The 21879-nt window shown below is 36.6% G+C and overlaps 1 protein-coding gene and 1 long non-coding RNA gene across 3 annotated transcripts in view; one reads left to right on the top strand and one right to left on the bottom strand.

Annotated features, from left to right (window-relative positions):
• LOC131404629 (uncharacterized) overlaps nucleotides 1–9895 on the bottom strand; it is a 39826-nt gene extending 29931 nt beyond the window's left edge. The window contains exon 1 of one of the 2 annotated variants that reach the window (XR_009219817.1): nucleotides 9729–9895. This is a non-coding gene — a long non-coding RNA (uncharacterized LOC131404629). The remainder of the gene's footprint in view (nucleotides 1–9728) is intronic. The other variant, XR_009219816.1, reaches the window with a different exon arrangement.
• The window catches only part of LOC131404628 (myeloid cell nuclear differentiation antigen-like), a 47105-nt gene continuing 33962 nt past the window's right edge, over nucleotides 8737–21879 (top strand). The window contains 6 exon segments of the mRNA XM_058539540.1: nucleotides 8737–9017; nucleotides 14561–14845; nucleotides 15784–15944; nucleotides 16480–16632; nucleotides 17270–17692; nucleotides 19129–19317. Coding sequence (XP_058395523.1) covers nucleotides 14581–14845; nucleotides 15784–15944; nucleotides 16480–16632; nucleotides 17270–17692; nucleotides 19129–19317 — 1191 coding nt within the window. The 5' untranslated portion in view covers nucleotides 8737–9017; nucleotides 14561–14580.

Genomic DNA, 21879 nt, shown 5'->3' on the forward strand with positions numbered 1-21879 from the left:
ATTCAACAGCACAAGTTTTTATTCAGTGGTCAAAGAATGGAGAAGTGGGAACCATGTTCACAAATCAACTTCTAGGCTCTTTGGGCAAGTAAGCAGCTGTTATAAGGGGACAAAGTAATGAAGGGGAGGAATATTCATGGTGTTTGGGGAACAGGGCAGGCTTTTCAGGAGAACAAGTGTGCCACCTCCTGTCTTTCTTTAGTCACATCCTGCCGTTGCCATGGCAATTGTAAACTGTCATGGCACTAGTGGGTGTATTAGGTACCATGGTAATGTATTACAATGAGCGTATAATGAGCTGTGGGGTCTATGCCAGGGCGAATCAGACTGCCATGTTGCCTGATAAAGGTAAATATATAGCCAAATGCAGAATACTCAAATATTGTAATACGGTGGTGTGTTAACCACTTAATTATAGCATAAAGGTTAAAGAACCAGAGTAATAAAAATAACTATAGCTACTGTAGTTTGTTGATAAATACACAATAAAAAAAAGAGGTAAATTGTGACTGATTAAAAACATCAAAGAGGGGGAGTAAAAAGGAAGAGTTTTGTATGCAATTGAAGGTAAGTTGTTATCAACATAAAATCCACTGTTATATCTATACGATGTTTTACGTAAGCCTTGTGGTAAGCACAAAGCAAAACCAATAGTAGATTCACAAAAGATAAAGAGAAGGAATTGAACTTACTGATATAGAAAATCACCAGTTCACAAAGGAAGGAAGCAATAGAGGAAGAAAGGAACAAGGGAACAAGACAGCCTGAAAATAATAAGATGGCATTAGTAAGTCTTTACCTATCAATAATCAATCTAAAAGTAAGTTGATTGATTTCCCCAATCAAAAGACACAGAGTAGCTGAATGGATAAAAAGAAAAACAAGACCAAACTATACACTGTCTTCAAGAGACTCACTCAGCTTTAGTGAAACACGTAGGCTCCAAGTGAAAGAATGTAAAAAGATAAGCCATGCAAGGGGAAACCAAAAGAAAGCATAGCTATATCTAGATCAGATAAAATAGACGTTAAGTAAAAAATGTTAACAAGAGACAAAGGAGATCATTATATAATGACGAAAGGGTCAATTCATCAAGAAGATATAACAATCATAAATATATACACACCCAACGTCAGAGCACCTAAATATATTAAGCAAATCTGAAGGAAGATATAGACAACAATACATTAATAGAAGGGGATTAAATACCCACTTTCAACAACAGGTAGCTCATCAGAGAGAAAAGCAATAAGGAAACATCAGACTTGAACTGTACTTTAGACCAATTGGACCTAAAACATATATATAGGACATTTCAACCGACAGCAGCAGTGTACACATTCTTCTCAAGCTCACACAGAACATTCTCCAGAACAGATTATGTTAAAGGCCACAAAACAAGTCTTAGCAGATTTAAGGAGATTGAAATCATACCAAGTATCTTTTCCAATCACAATGGTATGAAGCTAGACATCAATAACAGGAGGAAAGCTGGAAAAGTCACACATATGTGGAAGTTAAACAACACACTCCCAAACAACCAATGAGATCAAAGAAGAAATCAAAAGGAAAATAAAAAAAAAGATCTTAAAACAAAAACAAAAAAAAACGAAACACAATAAACCAAAATCTATGGGATGTTGCAAAAGCAGTTCTAAGAGGGAAATTTATAGAGATAAATGCCTATATTAAGAAAAAAAGAAAGATTTAAATACAATCTAACTTTACAACTTACAGATCTAGAAAAAGAAGAAGAACAAACTAAGCCCAAAGTTAGCAGAAGGAAGGAAATGAAGATCCAAGCAGAAATATGAAATAGAGAATAGGAAAATAATAAAAAAGATCAACTTAACTAAGAGTTGGTTTTTTGAAAAGATAAAAAAATGAAAAACTTTTAGCGTCTCTAAGTAAGAAAGAGAAGACTCAAATAAATAAAATCAGAAATGAAAGAAGAGACAATACAGCTGATACCATAAAAATACATAGGACCATAAGAGACTACAATGAACAATTATATGCTGAAAAATTGGATAAGCTAGAAATTTATCAAATAGAAATATTGGATTTAGATATAGAAAAATTCCTAGAAACATACTACTTACCAAGACTGAATCATGAAGAAATAGAAAATCTGAATAGATCAATAATGGGTAGGGAGATTGAATCTATAATCAAAAATCTCCCAACAAAGAAAAGCCCAGGACCAGATGGTTTCACTGGTGAATTCTATTAAACATTTAAAGAAGAATTTAATGCAAATTCTTCTTAAACTCTTCCAAAAATTGAAGAGGAGAGAAAACTCCCAAACTCATTTTGTGAGGCCAGCATTACCCTGATACCAAAGCCATGTAAAGACAGTACAAGAAAAGAAAACTACAGGACAATATCCCCTATGAATAAAGATGCAAAAATTCTCGACAAAATATTAACAAACTGAACTCAACAGCACGTTTTAGGATCATACGCCATGATCAAGCAGGATTTAACTCCAGGATTCAAGGATGGTTAACATACACAAATCAATAAATGTGATACACCACTTTAACAGAATGAAAAATTAAAAGTGGTATGATCATGTCAATAGATGCAAAAAAAGCATTTGACAAAATTTAACATCCTTTCATGATAAAAAACAGCCAATAAATTTGGTATAGAAGGAACATACCCCAACATAATAAAGACCATAAATGACAAACTCATGGTTAACATCATACTCAATGGTGAAAAGTTGAAAGCATTTCCTGTAAGATCAGGAAAAAGACAAGGGTGCCCACTCTTTTGCAATATAGTACTGGAAATCCTAGCCAGAGCAATCAGGCCATAACAAAGAAATAAAAGATATCCAAACTGGAAAGGAAAAAGTAAAATTGTCTTTGTTTGCAAGTGATTTGGTTTTATACATAGAAAATCCTAAAAATCCTCAAAAGAACTGTAAGAATTAATCAACAAATTCAATAAAGTTGCAGGATACAAAAACCAACATACAGAAATCAGTTGCATTTCTGTACTCTAACAGCAAAATATCCGAAAAAGAAATTTTTAAAAAATCCCATTCACAATAGCATCAAAAAAATAAAATATTTAGGAATAAATTTAACCAAGGAGGTGAAAGTTCTGTACACTGAAAACTATAAGATTTTGCTGAAATAAATTGAAGACACAAACACATGGAAAAATATTCTGTGTTCATGGATCAGAATAATAAATATTGTTAATATGTCCATACTACCCTAAGTCATCAATAGATTCAATACAATCTCTACCAAAATTCCTATGGCATTTTTCACAGATATAGAAAAAACAATCCTAAAATTTGTCTGGAACCACAAATGACTCCAAACAGCCAAAGTAATCTTGAGGAAGAAGAAAAAATCTGGAGGGATCACACTTCTTGATATCAAACTATGCTACAAAGTTATCATAGTCAAAAGAGTATGGTATTGACATAAAAATAGACACATAGACAAATGGAACAGAAGCAAGAGCCCAGAAATAAACCCCTGCATATATGGTTAACTAGTATTTGACAAGGGAGCCAAGAATACTCAATGAGGAAAGGGTAATTTCTTCAATAAATGATGTTGAGAAAACTGGATCACCACATACAGAAGAATGAAATTGGACCCCTATATTATACCTTTTACAAAAACGAACTCTAAATGAGTTAAAGATCAAAACTTAAGATCCAAAACCATAAATCTCTGAAACACAGGGAAAAGATCCTTGACCTTGGTCTTGGCAACCATTTTTTGGATAAGATACCTAAAGCACAAGCAATAAAAGCAAAAATCAATAAGTAAGACTACATCAAACTAAAAAGCTTCTGCACAGCAAAAGAAACAATCAACAAAACAAAAAAGCAGTCTATGAGATGGGAGAAAATATTTGTAAACCATATATCTGATAAGGGGTTAATATCCAAAATATAAACAGATTCATACAACTCAATAACAAAAACAGACAATCTAATAAAAAGTAGGCAGAGAAACTGAATATATTTTTTTCCCAAAGAAGACGTACAAATGGCCAACAGGTACGTGAAAAGATGCTCAGTATCATTAATCATCAGGGAAATGCAAATCAAAACTACTATGAGATATCATCTCACTCCTGTTTGAATGGCCGTTATCAAAAAGACAAGAGATAACAAATGTTGGAGAGGATGTGGAGAAAAGGGAACCCTTGTATACTGTTGGTGGGAATGTAAATTGGTGCAGCCACTGTGGAAAACAGTATGGAGATTCCTCAAAAATTAAAAATAGAACTATAGTATGATCCAACAACTCCACTTCTGGGTATATATCCACAGGAAATGAAAACATGATATCAAAGAGACATATTTACACCTCCGTGTTTATTGCAACATTATTCACAATAGCCAAGATATGAAAACAACCTAAGTGCATACACACACACACACACAGGAATATTATTCAGCCAAGAGAAAGAAGGAAATCTTGCCATTTGCGGCAACATGGACAGACCTATAGGATATTATGCTGAGTAAAATAATTCCAACAGAGAAAGTCGAACACTGTATGATCTCACTTGTATGTAGAATCTGAAAAAGCCAAACTCACAGAACAGAGAGTAAATTGGTGGTTGCCAGGGCCTGGAGGGTGGGGAAAACGGGGGGATATTGGTAAAAACCTCCAGGTACAAGATGAATAAGTTCTGCAGATCTAAGGCATAGCACCGTGATTACAGTTAACAATATTGTATCATATATTTGAAAGTTGTTAGGAAAGTAGATCTTAAATGTACTCATCACAAGAAAGAAATGGCAATTTTTTGACATGATGGAGGTGTTAGCTAAGGTTATGGTGGTGATCATTTTGCAATACATAAGTGTATCAAATCAACAAATTGTAGACCTTAAACTTACACAATTTTATATGTCAATTATACCTTAATAAAGCTGGAAAAGAAAAACAATTTAGGTACAAGAGAGCAAACAGTGCTGGGAGACATTGAAGGTTACTAAAGTAGAGACATATATTTACTACTCTTGCCATCCAGCTTGACACCAGAAAGATTGAATTTTAGGAGTAAGGGCCAAGCACTAGAGTGGAGACTATTATAAAACCCATCCTAACAAAGCCTAAAACCACACCCTGATATGAGTCAGAGAAAAGTAAAAATCCTGACAACAAGAGAAGCTTGGAAAATATCTTGACCAATTTATCAGAAAGTCATAAGAATTCCATAAATGCACCTAATTACAGAGCTTCAATATTATAAAGCAAAAACTAACAGCATTGAATGTAGTGTAAGACAAATCAACCATCATAATTAGATATTTAAATAATTGGATATTTAAAATCTCCTATTCAATAATGATAGATAGAAGAAGAAGAAAAAAATCAGAAAGGATACTAAAATATTTTAAAACCACATTCAACCACTGTGATCTAATTTTCTCTTAAAGAACACCATAAAAACTATTGAAGACTACACATTGTCTTTGAGTGTTCATGGAATGCTCACCAAAATAAAACATAAGCAGGCACTTACAGTTAGTCACAGTAAAATTCACATCTGAAATCTTAGAGTATGTTTCTTGACCACAACAGGACTAAATCAGAAACCAACAATAAGATATCTAGAAAATTCTCAAATATCTCAAAATTATATAGCACATTTTAAAATACGCCATTAGTTAATACATGCCAAGGAATATTAGGGACAATAAAAATACATCCCATGAAACCTAGGCAACAAAGCAAAAGTAGTACTTACAGGAAAAAATTCTTAATATAAAAGTGTTTATATTAAAAAAGAAGAAAATTTTAATGTAATTGTTGTAAATTTACATCTTACAACACTGAAAAAAAAAGAAAGCAAAGCAAACAATAAATAGTGTAGAGAAATAACAAAGCTATAGGGGCTGGCCCAGTGGCGCAGCGGTTAAGTGTGCACGCTCCACTGCAGTGGCCCCGGGTTCACATGTTCGGATCCCGGGAGTGCACCAATGCACTGCTTGTCAAGCCATGCTGTGGTGGCAAACCATATAAAATAGAGGAAGATGGGCACGGATGTTAGCCCAGAGCCAATCTTCCTCAGCAAAAAAAGAGGAAGATTGGCATTGGATGTTAGTTCAGGGCTAGTCTTCCTCACACAAAAAAATAAATAAAATAAATAAAATAAAAAGAAATAACAGAGCTATAAGCAGAAAACAATGCACAAATTGATCTTAGGTGGTGTAAAACACAGATAGACAGACAAAGCAAACAAACAGTAATCAGTATGCAGCCAAACAGTAAAACTGACAAAAACAAAGAAAATGAATACAGCCAAATGTTGGTTCTTATAAGAGACTAATTCAGGTGGCTGATAATTTGGTAAATGCATAAATTCACTTGGCCAGCTCGGGCTCTCTCACTCTCAGGTTTGCTGGCCCTTAGGTGTGGGAGGTGAAGAGTTTTCATTTGACTATACCCAACACACTTGTCTTGTCCATTTTCTTCTCTGAGACTACAGATCTTACCCCTATACCTTTATCCCAAGGTCTGATGTAGAATTTTAAGGACTTGACTGTTATTTCTTGGTGTAATTGCTCTTCTACTTGCTCTAACTCCTCTCCTTAGGAGACCACTGATGTTGGCTACACATAGGACACCAACCTGGTGTGGACTCTTCACTGAAGATTTTGAGTGATCTTCTGGAATAGTACTTGAGATGACAGGATATCCTGTAGATTTTTCCAGACATTTTTCCCCATGTTAAGAGCTCTCTCATTTCCCGCTTGGCTCTTTTCCCAGTTGGCTCATTTTATTATAACAATGAAGCCTCACAAATTCTCAAAGAACAGTGTTCCTTAACACTGTTGAGTGCCTCATAAATCACTTTATATCTCTATGATGGCCCAAATCACCAACTGTTTGGCCACTAAGAGTCAGGAAAAGGACCATTTATTGTTTTCTATTTCTTTGGTCTATCTTTTAAAATTCCAACTGCACAACATAGATTTAGGAGCATTGTTCCAACTTCTCTTTATTTGTGCCAGTAATGTATGTATTTTCTGCTGTAGAAACAACAGGGGGTATCATCCATATAAGTTAGTTTCCAGTAGAAGAAGAGGAAAATGTCCTGACTCATAGACATTTCTGTCATGTGACTGCTGCCTCTTGGTCTCTGGATGGGACCCTCTGACCGTCCTAATGTCCCTCTGTACCCTTTACGTTAAGACAGCTCAATGTATCCACATAAGCAGCGCTAAGGTCTGTAACAAAGAACTGTGAAAATTCATCATTTTTTGTGGCACTCATGCCAGATCCTCCTTGATTTTCCTTGACTTACTCCAGCACATTCAGACACTTTTCAAATCCAGACTTCAACTCTCTCCTCCACAAACCTAGTTTGAATTAACCTTATCAGTTTTCTTCTCCCTTCAGATAACCTCGACTCATCTACCAAATGCAACAGGTCTTTGGATTCCTTTTCATTTCATGGCCTTGTTCTTCAGATCAGATAGTGAGTTACCACAATACTATATTCTGATGGGTTCCATTTAGTTGACATCTCAGGGTTACAATTCTCTAAATTGTATCCATTGTACTATATAGACAAAAAAATTGTAGAGAAAGTATTTTTTAGGTCCTCAACCCTTCTAGAAGCTCAGTGCTCTTCCAGAATTTGAAGGATTCATTGACGTGATGATATGAACTCATTACTCACTTGTGTTTATCTGTGAATAATTCTGAGTCGAGAGTAATCATGAAATTGAATCATAGAAGTAATGGACTGTAATCATAGGCAAGAGGTTAACTAGTGCAAAATGCATTTCCAAATACTCTAGGAAGAACTTACATGTGAATAATGATTTTACGCCTGTGGTACGTCAACTGTTAGCAACTTGGTAATGTATCACACACTATTGAAAACACAAGCAACTTCACAATCTTTCTCCATCCACGAGGTGTGGTCAGGTACTGGTAGTGATAGACGTCTCTTCCAAGATCTCCTCCTGTCATGTGCCATGTGTGAACAGGAAAGGAGGAAGAAGTGGCTGTGATGTGGGACCGCTGAGTCACGAGTCGAAAAAGAATTTTCAGACACGAGCCGCTCCTTTGTTCATGCACCTTTATTTTGTTGTCAGCATGGGGACAGGACCCATGGGCAGTAAAGAGCTGCAGTGCAAGAGTCTGTGCGGTGCCATTATATATCATTTTTAGCTATTTTACTATTCTATAGAAAGGTCAAAAAGGAAAGTATTAGGTGGTCTGGTTAGCCTCAGAGATTAGGGCATGGAGGAGATGAATGAGATTTGTCCTTACATTCCAAGGTAAAGTTTGCCTCAAGGAATACATAGGCAGGAGAGTAAAGTCATTGCTCACCTCCTGAAGGTAAATTTCTTTGCTCCTAGCCAGAGGCGATTGAGTAATGCAAGACTGAACGAAGTCTCATGGAAAGAATTGGAAATTGTAAAACAAGTCATAAACAAGGTTTCGACCCCGTCAGCTGGGTGACTTGCCTTTCCACTTTGAAATCTGAGACTCATTTAAGGGGCTTTGGTGTCTACTGACCCACATTTAAGTCCACTGGAAAGAAAGTTCTAATATCATAACTCCTTTCAGACCGTTGTAAATAAATAAATAAATAAATAAATAAATAAATAAATAACTAAATAACTTAGCTCTGATTTTTCACTGTGACTAAGATGTTTACATCAAGAAAACTATTCAGTTTCTCTGACAAAGGAAATAGAAAGCTAAGACCGTTAATGGGAGGAGTCTCAAAACTGTTTCATAACTTCTTTGTCTCTGGGGATGTAGCACAGGCTGAGGTAGCCAGCAGCACTAGTGAAGTTACTAAGTGACTCTAACCAGTGCAATTTTTCCGTGTTATCTTCGAAAAATCTTCGCTTTCTTGGCATTTCAGAAGATTGTAACATCCTGCAGTTCAGTTTCTGAGAGCTTTACTGATTTTTCTTCCCCCTCAAACAAAACAAATACCAGCTGCCACATTTCTGAAGAAGATCTCCAGATCTGGACTACTGTGGAAGAATTATCAGTGAGGTGAGTCCTGTTAGGATTTTTGTAGAGGAGATCTGGCTACCTCGTTGATATCCACAAGATCACAGGAGGAGAATTCGTTTTTGAGTCTTTTGAGTAGGGCTGAGAGGAGTAAGGCTGGTATTTACATATTTAGAAAAGAGAAAACCACAGCAGCTTGATTCTAATCCTTCACTTACCTAGGAAGGTAATAGATATCATTCATACCAACACAACTGAGGTCTAAACAAAGCAAAATGCATTTTAACTATTGCAGATTTTAAAATTCATTTTCCAGGTGTTTATAGCATTAGTTAATATTTAGAAGAGGGCTTTGGTTTCCTACATGGAAGGTGTGCAGGAAACAAGTGTTTGTGGTAGAGGCCGGGGTAAAAGACAAAATAATGGCATGAAAAAAAATATTATGCAATAATATTAAGTAAAAAACACATTTAGATGTAAAACTATATTATATAACATTATTCCAATTTTACAAAACATGAGAAAAAGTACACATGAAATAAAAAATTTCTCAGTTTCACAAACACAGCTACTCAAATACATGGTGTCTTGATATATTCATAAGTACTTTATCTTCATTCTACACCAAGTTTTAGAGGCAATATTTCAGTTCTTTTGGGACTAATTCCCTGCTTTCCTCAAAGTCAGAGGTAAACTTTGGTGATAAGAGTTTGTAAGAAAGAGGCAGTTGGAGACCATTAAATCTATACCTACCTTTTGGAATGCTTTAGTCTTTCTGAGGAGCCTGGTACATAAACATTTCCTGTTTTTAAGAGGAACGTAAAGTTTGAAATATTGGTTTCTGAATTCTCTAAATGTTAGATAAAGCCTTTTATTGAAGCTTAATTGTATTGGTCAGTTTTTCTAAATATTTTCCTGATTTTTTTCTTTGCTTCATTCGGTAATTAAAATATGCTAAAATCTCAAACTACAATCATAGAATCAAATAGTTCTTTTAATTTCTAATATAAATATTATATACGTGTGTATATATAGTGAAAGGGATATACTACATAATACTATTTATAATATACTATTTATAATAATATAAAGAAATGTGAATTAATACATAATATACTTATTACTTTTAGATAAATACATAATTAAAACTGTTACAGTTAAATTTTTTCTGGAACTTAAATCTTTTATCATTGTGTAGTGAAATTCCAGTTCTGATGAAAGTGTTGGGGAAGAGGGAGAATCCCCCTCCGCCCTTTCGCTTAAGGTTCTTATGGCTGGCCAAATAATTTAAAGACAGGTTAGCAGGAGAAAATGAAACAAAGTTTAATAACATGTATAAGTGGGAGAAACCAGGGAAACTGAGTTTCTCCACAAAATGGCGGAGGTTCTCATCTTAAATACTATCATCAGCTAAAGACAAAGGAGGATGTTGGGGGTGGGGGGAGTCAGTTATGGGAGATTACCAGAAAAGCACAGGAAACAAGAGTAAAGTTATTACACAGATTTAAGGCCTCACCTTCCACATTCTTGAGTTTCTAGAGATGATTTCATCCCCCCTCCTCCCAGTACAGAGAGGGAGATACTTTTACAAATGGAGATTTCCCTTATAAATGTAAATGTTTTGGTAAACAGAACTTTGAGAAGAATGGGCTCAGCAAGAACCCTCCCACTCTGTCACTTTTAGGAGGAAGTTTCGGGGAAGGTTTAAGTTTCTTTCAGAGAAAATAATCAAGGTAAAGAGATATTGTTTCAGGGTGGCCAACTTTGATCTCCCACAAAAGTCTTTGTCTTAAGGTCTACTTAAAGCTACACTAATACAAATACACTGCTTTCTTTGAATTAATGTTTGCACGATAAAACTTTTTGCAACTATTTTTTTTAAACCTTTAGATGATCTTTTGTCAACAACACATAGGTAGATTTTTTAAAACCCAGTTTGAAAACTTTGTCTTTTAATGGGTTCAGCATTATGTACATTAGGTGAAATGCTGTATTTTGACTAGTTTGTAACACTATTTGTAATACTTATGCCATGCTTCCTTTGTCTTCTTCTTGTCAATAGTTTTAAATTTGTATCTCTAACTTCTTAAGAACAAGCAACTTAGTGAATACTCATATCCTCTTTTCTCCCTTCCTTCACCCCACCATGTTGATCTACTTTCAGTTTCATTTCTCTTCTGCCGTTTATTTTTAAAACATTAAAAGACTTAATCAAGGTCTTGTTCACGCCTACTTTTTTGCCTGCAGCATTTTGTTTACCTGATTTTGTAGCCGGAAAAACCCGGGACCCTGTCACTGTGGCCGGAATCAATGAACACAATGACCAGGGATCGAGGAAAAGAAAAATGGTTTAATTTTGCCAGCAAAATGAGGCTGCTGTGGGCTCATGCCCCAAAATCTACAGCCCTCCTGAAGCATTAGGAGTCGGAGTTTTTAAAGGAAAGTCTGTGGGAAAGAATGTATCCTTGGGACTGTGATTATTTGTTGGAGGAGGGATCCCAGCCCTCTGGCGCCAAGCTGGCTGTTCTATCTATCTACAGCAGGAGATTTAGGGCTCCATGAATCAGTCTTCTCACATCACCCGAAATTTGGCCTTGGCGAGTGGACTGCAAGCGCTACCAATTAACAAGTACAAAGTTTACAAGGTTTTAGGTAGGGGAGGGGGAGCTGTGGCTTTGCAGTTCGGTGTCCTTCTGTCAGCCTGCGTTTAGCTGAGTTAGGGAAGCTGCAGGGGTCCTCTGTTTGTCTGTCCCTGTGATGAATGATGGATTAGGCGCCAGGAACCAGGAGTTGGGGAGCTTCAGCTTCTTGATAATTTCGAGATACCAGTCTCCCTGTAACAAACCTTAAGAACTGGTAATTCGCCTGAGTTTCAGTTTGTAGCCACCTGGGCTTTTAACAATTTATTACCTCCATTTGTCTCCTGGAATTCCTGGACACAAAGGATAAAACAACCAATATCTACAAGTGAATGTAACTTAGAAAAGCAGGGAAGGGGGAATGAGTGCTTTTTGGTTTTAACCCCATATATGCTGGGTTCAATGCAGGGGAACAGATATCAGGGCCGGCATCAATTGCTTTATTTTCTTGTTGAATACTATTTCCAGAAGAGTGCTTGGTAGGTGTCTTTGTGTTACAAATCTTCTGATTGTTAACTGTGTTGGAAAATATTGAAGATTCATCTATAAGCCATTACATTTAAAATGCTGTTTCGCTGGATAAAAAATCCCTGTTTCAAAATTATTTTTTCTTCAATTTAGGTTGATAACATCTTTCTGAAACCCTTGGGATCACATAGGATTTGGAATTCAGAATTTGAGTGACTTAAGAAAGGCTATTCAAGGCACTCACTATATATAGCATATTACATAGATTGCCCAGTTGGGTGTAGGTCCTGACTCATCTTAAATGCACTAATATTTCAGGAGAAAGACAATATGAACATTCACACTAAAGGAGAATTTTTAAAAAATTGTACATAGACTCCTGCCGTCTCATATCATCTTTTTTTCCTAATAAATTTTGTCACCAAATTCACACACACACGCACACACACACCTTTTGGTTTCACAATTTTAGGAGGTTTTGAAAGTGCAGATATGGATTTGGGGCAAACACTATACAAAATTACTCCATGTAGTTTTGTTGTTGAGAATTTGATTTTGAACTTTTGTAAGTAAGCTACTATTTTTTTCTGGAAGTGTCAAATTTTTCTTGTTTTGGATATTCTTCAGTTTCTCTACATTGTGTCTTGGTGTGGGTTTTTCCCTCACTTTCTTATTTAGCATTCTATTGGCCTGATCAATCTGAGGATGCTCCTGTTACTTTAATTCCAAGAAGTTTATCTCATTATTTCTTCAAATATTTCCTCCTTTTCACTTTAGTTTTCACTCTTTTTGCAACTAATAACATGTGGATGTTGACACTTTATCCTGGATTTTGACATGTCTTACATTTTGTTTTCTATTTTCTATTTGTTAGTTCAAACCTATCTCCTTGTGGGATGCATTTCAATCCAATTTTACAAATCAATAATTTAGATTCTAATTGTGTCCATTGAACTATATTGCCAAACTATTATGTTCTAGGAGCCAAATCCCCTGAACTCTAAAGTTTAAGCTCTTAACACCAATATTCTGCTTCCTGAGTCAATGCATTGACAGAAGATATTGGAGAAAAAATGATAGAAGTGTCATTTTTCACAGTGATTCTCATAAGCTATATTCAGAGTTTAGGACATTATACATAAAAATATGGTATGTAAGCGTTTCCATATGATTGGATACATGCTGAGTACATCTGCATATTTGCATAATTTGGCAGACTTCTAAATTAAATTTGATTAGTCTCATGAAGACCCTGTATTCTCTAGATCTACTTTTTAAGAAGAAAGGTAGGAAGTATATTCCATAAGAGATTGGAAGGAGAAGATATGCATAGTTCTTGAGCTTTAAGATGAAATATGGAAAGTGAGAGAAGAAAGAGACAGATTATTCAAGTCTTTCCAAGCCAGGTTAAGGATCAAGGAATTTCTCCTAAAGAAACTGGGGAACTATTGAATGCTTTCAAGCAGTGCAGAAATGTGGTTTATAGAAAGATAACTGGATCTATGAAAATAACTAATTAGAGAAATTAAGCCTGGAAGGAGGAAATTCAAGCAACTGTTAAACAATCCCAGACAATATGATATGATCCTACGCTAGGGAGCAGGTAGAAGTCTAGCAAAGTGACAGTGATATGGGCACATAGGACACAAAGAACATGGTCCAACCACAGGGAGAGATGATGCTAATTAGAGCTGACTAGGGAAGAGCCAAGTGGACTAGGGCAGGTACAGCATGGAACTGTATTGCTGTTGCAGAAGGATATTCACATAAGGTGAGGGGCTGCAGCCCATTTTGCACATAGGTCACTTCAGGCATAGTGGGTATGGGAAGTCAGGAAACAACAACAGACGTTAATGGCCAGGCTCTAGCACTAATCAAGGAAAGGAAGAGGAACCAGGGACTTTGATACTATACAGGTCATATTATAAACACTACAACAATGACTTATTTCCAGGGCTTTTTCTTTCTTTCTTTCTTTCTTTCTTTCTTTCTTTTTTGTGAGGATGATCAGCCCTGAGCTAACATCTGCCAATCCTCCTCTTTATTTTTGCTGAGGGAGATTGGCCCTGGGCTAACATCCGTGCCCATCTTCCTCTACTTTATATGGGGCACCGCCACAGCATGGCTTGACAAGTGGTACGGTGGTGCGCGCCTCGGATCCGAACCCGTGAACCCCGGCCGCCACATCGGAGCGCACGTACTTAACCGCCTCGCCACCGGGCCGGCCCTTCCAGGCCTTTTTCCACCACACCTACTCCTGACTCAATTCAACTATCATCATTAATAATGCTTTACGCCTTCCTAGTACAGAATTTCTCAACAAATTTTCTAAATGTCACATCTGGTAATTAAGTTCCTCTTTGTCACACACATCCATGGATAACACTTGGACATGGGCCACTCATACACATAAACATTAACAGTCTTTTAAATTGTCTGCATAAATGTGTAACACTGTGTGTTATTTTTCTCTTGTAGGCTCATCCATAACTTGAGAGATGGTGAATGAATACCAGAAAATTGTTCTTCTGAAGGGATTAGAGCCCATCAGTGGATATCATTTTAGCATTATTAAATCTTTACTGGCCGATGATTTACAACTGACTGCGAAATCTCAAAATGAATATACTAAAATTGAGATTGCTAACTTAATGGCAGAAAAGTACCAGGGACCCGCCTGTGTTGACAAACTAATACAATTGTACAAAGACATAGCAGAACTTAAAAGTGTTGTTAAAAGTCTCAGAAATGAAAAGTTAAAAGGTAATGAGGAAGAACTCCTCAATCTCACTCTCTCTGCACCATCCTCAACCTTGACTAGAACCCTGACTTAGTCATAGTTGAAACAACCCTTTCCTAGCTTAGGACTCAGTAGCCACGACTGTGTTAGTACTGCAGAAGCCAACAAGTTGACACGTTAGGGCATCTCCTTTCCTATAAAGGGGATTGATGTATGTTGGAGGGTGTATCTGGGGTGAGGATAAAGAACAACAGACAGAGGGAGATGACAAGAGGCTGAGGCTTCTAGTATGTTAGAAATGCTAGAAAATGACAAAAGAATAATTTAAGAGTTGCGGTTCATTTAAAAACGTTTACATTTAACCAATTAATGTGCCTGTTCTATTAAGCGCATTTGCTCCACGATCATCATCTCCTCTAGAAACAAAAACACAGCAGTACTTAACATAAAAACCTACCTCTCAGAGATGTGAAGAACATACCCTCTTGTAAAATCACTGGGCAAAAACAAATATTTTTAAAATTCAAATGCCAATATTACCATTTTATCACATTATGAATCCATATCATATTTCCTTTCAGCAGTTTCTGTAATTTTAATAGATCTTTTAAAGAACATGATCAACCAGTCAGCATCATGAAAATCTTAGATTTTTTAAAAGGAAATGATAAGGAAACAGAGTTGGGAGAGAGTTTGAATGAGGTACATGGGATCCAGAGGATGAGAAGGACAGGCTCACTGCACAAGGAGTGAGTACGAAAAATACTAAAGAAGCATGAGACAGTCTTCCTGCCCATGTTGTTACTTTTGGTCCCCTTGTGCCAGGCTGGCTAATGCAGTCAGGGTAGACAAAAGCATACCTAGACCCACAAGCAGGAGCTTGGAGTAAATAACATTGAAACTGCTTCAGCTGTCTTAGACCAGACGCTCTGGGTTTATTGTGTCCTTGTTTTTGCTTCAGTGGCAACGAAAGAGAGAAAAAAAGTGGCAGCGAAAGAGAAAAAAAAAGTGGCAACTCTATTGAAAAGGAAAAATCAGGAAGCAGCAGGTCCTGACATACCTGCACCCACTACAAGTAGCAATCTGCCATTTAAAAGAGCAAAGATGACTCCTGTGACTCAGGTAAGTTTGAGGAAGAGAAGCAGGATGGAAGTCCCATGGAAGGAACTCTGCTATGGCACTTGGTTCTTTATTAATGTTCCAGCAGTTCAAATTTACCAAATTCAGGAATTATGGGGCATCTACTTTGTGCCAGGCAAAGAGCAAGGCACTATAGAGCTGTAGTAAAAATTTCTATGACATAAATATGATGACATAATCCCCATTATAAAGATAAGTTAACAATCAGATTGGAAATTCATCTTGCCTATGCTTTCACAAACCTAGATTTTCTAATTCCAAGACCAGTGCTCTTCCCATCACAAAACAGTGGTGATTAGAGAAGTAATGTCTCTTTAAATCAGCCATCCCTTTTTTAATGCTGCCATCTATGCCCACTCTTACCTACTGGCCATCTCTTTGGTAATGGATTGGAACTCCCCGGAATTTCCAAGGACATCACATTCCATATAAATAGAACAGACTACAAAGTAATGAAAATATGTTCTGCTTCTTTTAATACTGAAAACCATTAACAGGAAAATTAAACTCCTTTCAGAAAAGAAAAAACACTGGAACAAAAAAGAATAAGGTGTCCCAGGAGCAGATTCAGCCTCTCTGTCCTTCAGTAGCCAGCTCATCTGCAACCATGGGCATGCCACCACCTTTCCAGAGCTCATCATGGACTCTACCCTCCACATTCTTAACTGAGGTATGCACTTCCTGTTTCTCTTTTCCAAGTTTACTTCAACCCAGTAACAGGGCATTCCACAGTTACTATTGCTATTCTCATGTATAACTCTTCTTACTGATTGGCTAGCTTTGGCAAAGTTGTTTGCTATGGTATATTGGTCACATTGATGAGAAGCCACATCCAGGTAAGTCCAATCACTCACAGGTGATTACCATGTGTAATATCTCAGGTCTCACCACTCTAAGTACATATTTTATTTTTTTTAGTCATTTAAATGGATAGAGGATATATTTTAATTTATTATTCTACTTTAATCTATCCCTTAGATACTTCATAACAATGCCCTCATCATCCACAGCTCTATGTTGTTCTCACTAGGGATCATGCCTTAATTCAGAAAGATTATTCTGTTTAAATGAGTGTTTTCTAACTTCCATGCCATTGTCTGCTACTTATACTTTGGCCGGCTAAGCTATACCAGTTCATTAGCCTTTCCTTTTTGCTAAACAATTCCTTTCTAGCCTGGTCCCAGCTCCAAATATCTGTGAAGGTTGTTGTGGCCCAATGTTGTGATTGGGGTTTCATTCATGAGAAAATAACTTCGTATTCTATGCTCAAACTTGTAAGTTCATTTTCCTGTTTCTGTCCAACACAGGACCAGATAAAGCAAGGCCAACGTCAGGTAGCTGCCAGAAGAAGTGTTCCTCCAAAGGGCCCAATGACAGTGATGGTACTGAAAGCAACAGAGCCATTCGAATATGAGTCCCCAGAAAGGGGAAAAAACACAATGTTTCATGCTACTGTGGCTACTGTGAGTCAATTTTTCCAAGTGAAGGTTTTAAACATCAACCTAAAAGAGAAATTCAGAAAAAAGAACATCATTACCATATCAGATTACTTTGAAGACAAAGGAATCCTGGAGATAAATGAAGCATCATCTGTGTCTGAAGCTAGTATTGATCAAAAGATTGAGGTCCCTAACAGCATTATCAAAAGAGCAAATGAAACTCCCAAGATTGATAGTCTTTACAAGCAAGCATCGGGAACATTTGTGTATGGGTTGTTTGCATTACATCAGGTAATCCTTTAAAATTGTTTTTCATTTTCTCCACCAACACCTGAAAGTAAGCCTCCTCACTTGCCAAGCTCTGGTTACTGACTGAATATTGGAACCCAGGACTCTATCTTGACTAGAGATAGGTGGTCAAGTATCCACACAACAAGAAATGGGACTAGGTGACCTATTACCATTCTTCAACCCAAGATATCCCCATACAAGTTCTTTGAAAAAGATTTGCTAAGAAATTTTGTCATCATTATGATTATCTATACTCAGCCATCATAAACAAGGACAGTGCAGGGTCTAGATCAATATGCACATGCTAATAATTTTATTTCTGAGCTCCACCACAACTGTATAAATCATTATTTTCTTTTTACCTTGAAGAATAGATTGCCCTACCAAGGTTGAATTACAGTTGTGCCATATATTCAGAGTAATAAATAGATGGGCTTGTATTCTCCTGAATGCGTTTACATTCAAAAGTTAGGCAAATGACATAAACATTCAATGCTGTCTCCTCTATCTTACTCATTTAATCAATTATTTGTGAACAGTTTACTGAAGACTGAGAAATATTGTATTGCATGATATTTGGAAGATATGACAATCTAATTCCCTTATTTATCAGGGAAAAAAAAAAAAGGCATAGAGAGTTTTACTGATGTATCAATGACCAAATTCAGAGTACTAGTTAGTATGATGAATTCAATGCATTCAATTTTACAATTTTGTAAAAATTTCAAAATTTACAAATTGCTTTGAACTCACCTAATATTATTTATGATTGCTTCATAACCCTATATACCTGTCTTCTAGGATAACCTCTCAATTTACCTCCATTACTTTCTTACACTGTCTTTAAGAGATCATGCTTATAAATGCAACTATAGAATTGATGATTAATAGCTTAAATGAGTGAAACACAATTAAGTGAAACACTTCATTAGAATATGAACCACGGGACTTATGTCAATGGGGATAAGATATTGGAGAAGAGTAAATGGAGAAGGTTGAAAAAAGAATTAGTGAGTTTCTAGAACCTTACTTGTTATATAGAGTCTTTATAATCTACTGAAGGAATAGCGGGAGTCAACGTCCATTCATTTCTGCATAAGGATGGGAACCCAGGAAGTCTACCCAGGATTTCTGATTCCTCTGATTCCAGTTTTAAGGAATCAAAGCTGCCTTTGAGTTAGAAGCCATAGAAAATAGGAAGAAAACTCATTCTTCCAGAATTGTCAGATAGAAAACATCTGGAACAAGAAAGGCAAAAATAAAAAAGCAGAACAATAAAAGCAAAGTTTCCTGAGAAAACTTTGCCAAAGCCATATGTATATCTGGTCTATAATTGCTTTTATATATGTTTTGTATTTACAGTGTCACAAGGGTCTTTCTCATACCTCTGAAAGTTATTATGTTTTCCGAAACTGAATGTTAAATTTCTATTACAGAAAAAAGTGCTTAAGAAGAACACAATCTATGAAATACAGGATAATACAGGAACGATGGATGTAGTGGGAAATGGAAAATGGCACAATATCAAGTGTGAGGAAGGAGATAAACTTCGACTCTTCTGCTTTCAACTGAGAAAAATTGACCAGAAGCTGAAATTGACATGTGGAGATCACAGTTTCATTCAGGTGGGAACTGGATAGAGGAATATTGCCATTTTCCAAAAAGGCAAATAATTTTGTTTAGGTTTTGAGAGTACCAGATTCCTGTCTTTTGAACACAGAAAGTCTAGCAGGTGAGAGGAGAACACAAACAGTTCGCTTGCATTCATTTGTAAGTGAAGAACTTTTTTTTTTTTTATAATTTTATTTATTTATTTTTCCCCCAAAGCCCCACTAGATAGTTGTATGTCATAGCTGCACATCCTTCTAGTTGCTGTATGTGGGACGTGGCCTCAGCATGGCCGGAGAAGCGGTGCGTCGGTGCGCGCCAGGGATCCGAACCCCGGGCCGCCAGCAGCGGAGTGCGCGCACTTAACCGCTAAGCCACAGGGCTGGCCCTAGTGAAGAACTTTTAAAAAGATACGAGAAAATGACCTTCATACAAACTTCAAAAGGACATGACACTTGTGCCAAATAATAAAATATTCGAGGAAATTAGGAGGAAAGGGAAATAATTTCCCCCAGTGGTCAAGAGCAGGGCTTTGAGTAGGACAGATCTGATTTGAATCCTGGGTTCAGCCCTCACTAGTTGTCTGTTATTGAGGAAGTACTTTAATTGGTCCTCTAAAATGATTAAAGTCTCTATCTCACAGGGTTGATTTAAAAGTAAAGTGAGACGCACATACATTATCTCACTGCCTGACACAAAATGAGAAATTAATCTACAATAGACGTTATTTTTCTTAGCAAAATAAAGACACTGGAATGTGTTCTAGGCAAAGGGAATGACACATGTATATTTTGAAAAGTGTGAAGTAGCATAATGAGTTCAGTCAACTGAAATTCAGTAGATGTGGAAGACTGTGGGAAGATGAGGTCAGAAGGTTAAAAGAAGAAAAAAGGGCCAGATAGTGTAGCCTTTGTCAGAAACAAATAAATAAATAATTCAATGTGACAATAGGTAACAAGTTGAAAGACTGTATGCAGAGGGATCACTTTGACATCTTAGCAAAAATATTTTAGTAACTATCTGGAGGAATGCATTACAAAGAAGCTAGGTTTGGAGAATATCAATTCTCCACAGGAATATCAATTAGAAACAGAAGCATTTATCAGTTTAAAGATAATTGTTAAAGTTATAGGTTAGAATGACATTGCCTAAAAGAAATAATAATATAACGTATATTTATACTAATAGAAAACACTTAGCACTCACAACATGCTGGAATTGAGACAATGAGAATATATTCGTTATTTCCATTTCAGTGATATAGATACTCATGCTCATTAAAGAGTAAGTAATTTGCCCTAATTGACACAGCCAGTAAATTGTGGAACTAAGATTTGTATCCTGGCCTGGGCTTTCTAGCTCCTGAGTCAGATTCTTGGGCAAGCTGAATGAGAAGATCAGACAGATAAGAGTGAAGCCTTGGGAAAAACTGGTATTTGAGAGTGGTCTGAGGTAAAAGATACCACAAATGAGAATGAAAAGAAGTGAACAGAGAGATCAAAGGTAAAATGGAAAAATGTGTATAATAAGCATCAGAAAGAAGTTTAATGAGGAAGAGGGTCAACAGAGCTCATGCCAGACACAAATGACTAAGTGGTCCCAGGATCTTAAATAACTGTACCTTAGAGCAAAATGTACCATACTGGGAAATGCACGTCCTGGACCACAGGAAAAAGATATGGTTGACTGTCCGTGACATCACACTCTCTGTCTCATATACATAGGAACACACACACACACAAACATGAACAGAGGTCCACCATGGGATTCTTGATACACAAATCAAAGTTAAATTAAGTGCAAATAATTAAATTAGAAATACTGATATGTTCACACATATAGACATGTACATGCACATCAGTTGTTCCACTTCCCAGATCCCCTAACACAAGAATCCCTGTCTTCTACCTCTAATCCTGAGCAATTGCACTGAGAAAGATATTTAACTTATGTTGCGTCCTCTCATTTTTCTGCCCCAATGAGTACTCCCCTCAATGCTTAGCACTGGGTGAACCAGCACTTTCGTTTCTGTTATGCTTCCTCCTTACCACCCTTGTGGATCTCCTACCCTGTTCAAATGTACCCATGCTGGACATCAGGAAATATGTTTTCAGGCTCCAGATGATGGGGAGAGGGAGATGGGAGACTCAAAAGATACTAGAACACAAGAGGAGATGGGAGAGAGAGAATGAACAGCCTTTGAGAGAGAACAAGGATGATTGACTCATGAGTAGGAGACACAGTGTGGCTGAAGAGAGAAAAATAAGCAAAGCTTCATGTCCACTGCTAGGATCTCATTGTGTCTTTCTTCTCTCTCCTTCAAGGTCATCAAGACTAAGAAAAGAAAGAATGAGGAACCTAGAGTGGAGAACCCCCCTCCAAATCCATTTTATGGCTTTGATAGTGGTATTGTTAAAGTTGAGACTTACTTTTAAACAATAGATTCAGTAGAAATAGCCCAGCACATTAAGAGATTTTTATATCTGAGTTATGGATTAGGTAACTTTTATAAAATTTACTTATTATATTTCTCTGTATTTTCTAAGAATATCACATTTTGCATCTAAAATGTTCATAAT

The sequence above is a fragment of the Diceros bicornis genome, chromosome 4 (assembly GCF_020826845.1).
Source record: "Diceros bicornis minor isolate mBicDic1 chromosome 4, mDicBic1.mat.cur, whole genome shotgun sequence".
Taxonomy (NCBI): domain Eukaryota; kingdom Metazoa; phylum Chordata; class Mammalia; order Perissodactyla; family Rhinocerotidae; genus Diceros; species Diceros bicornis.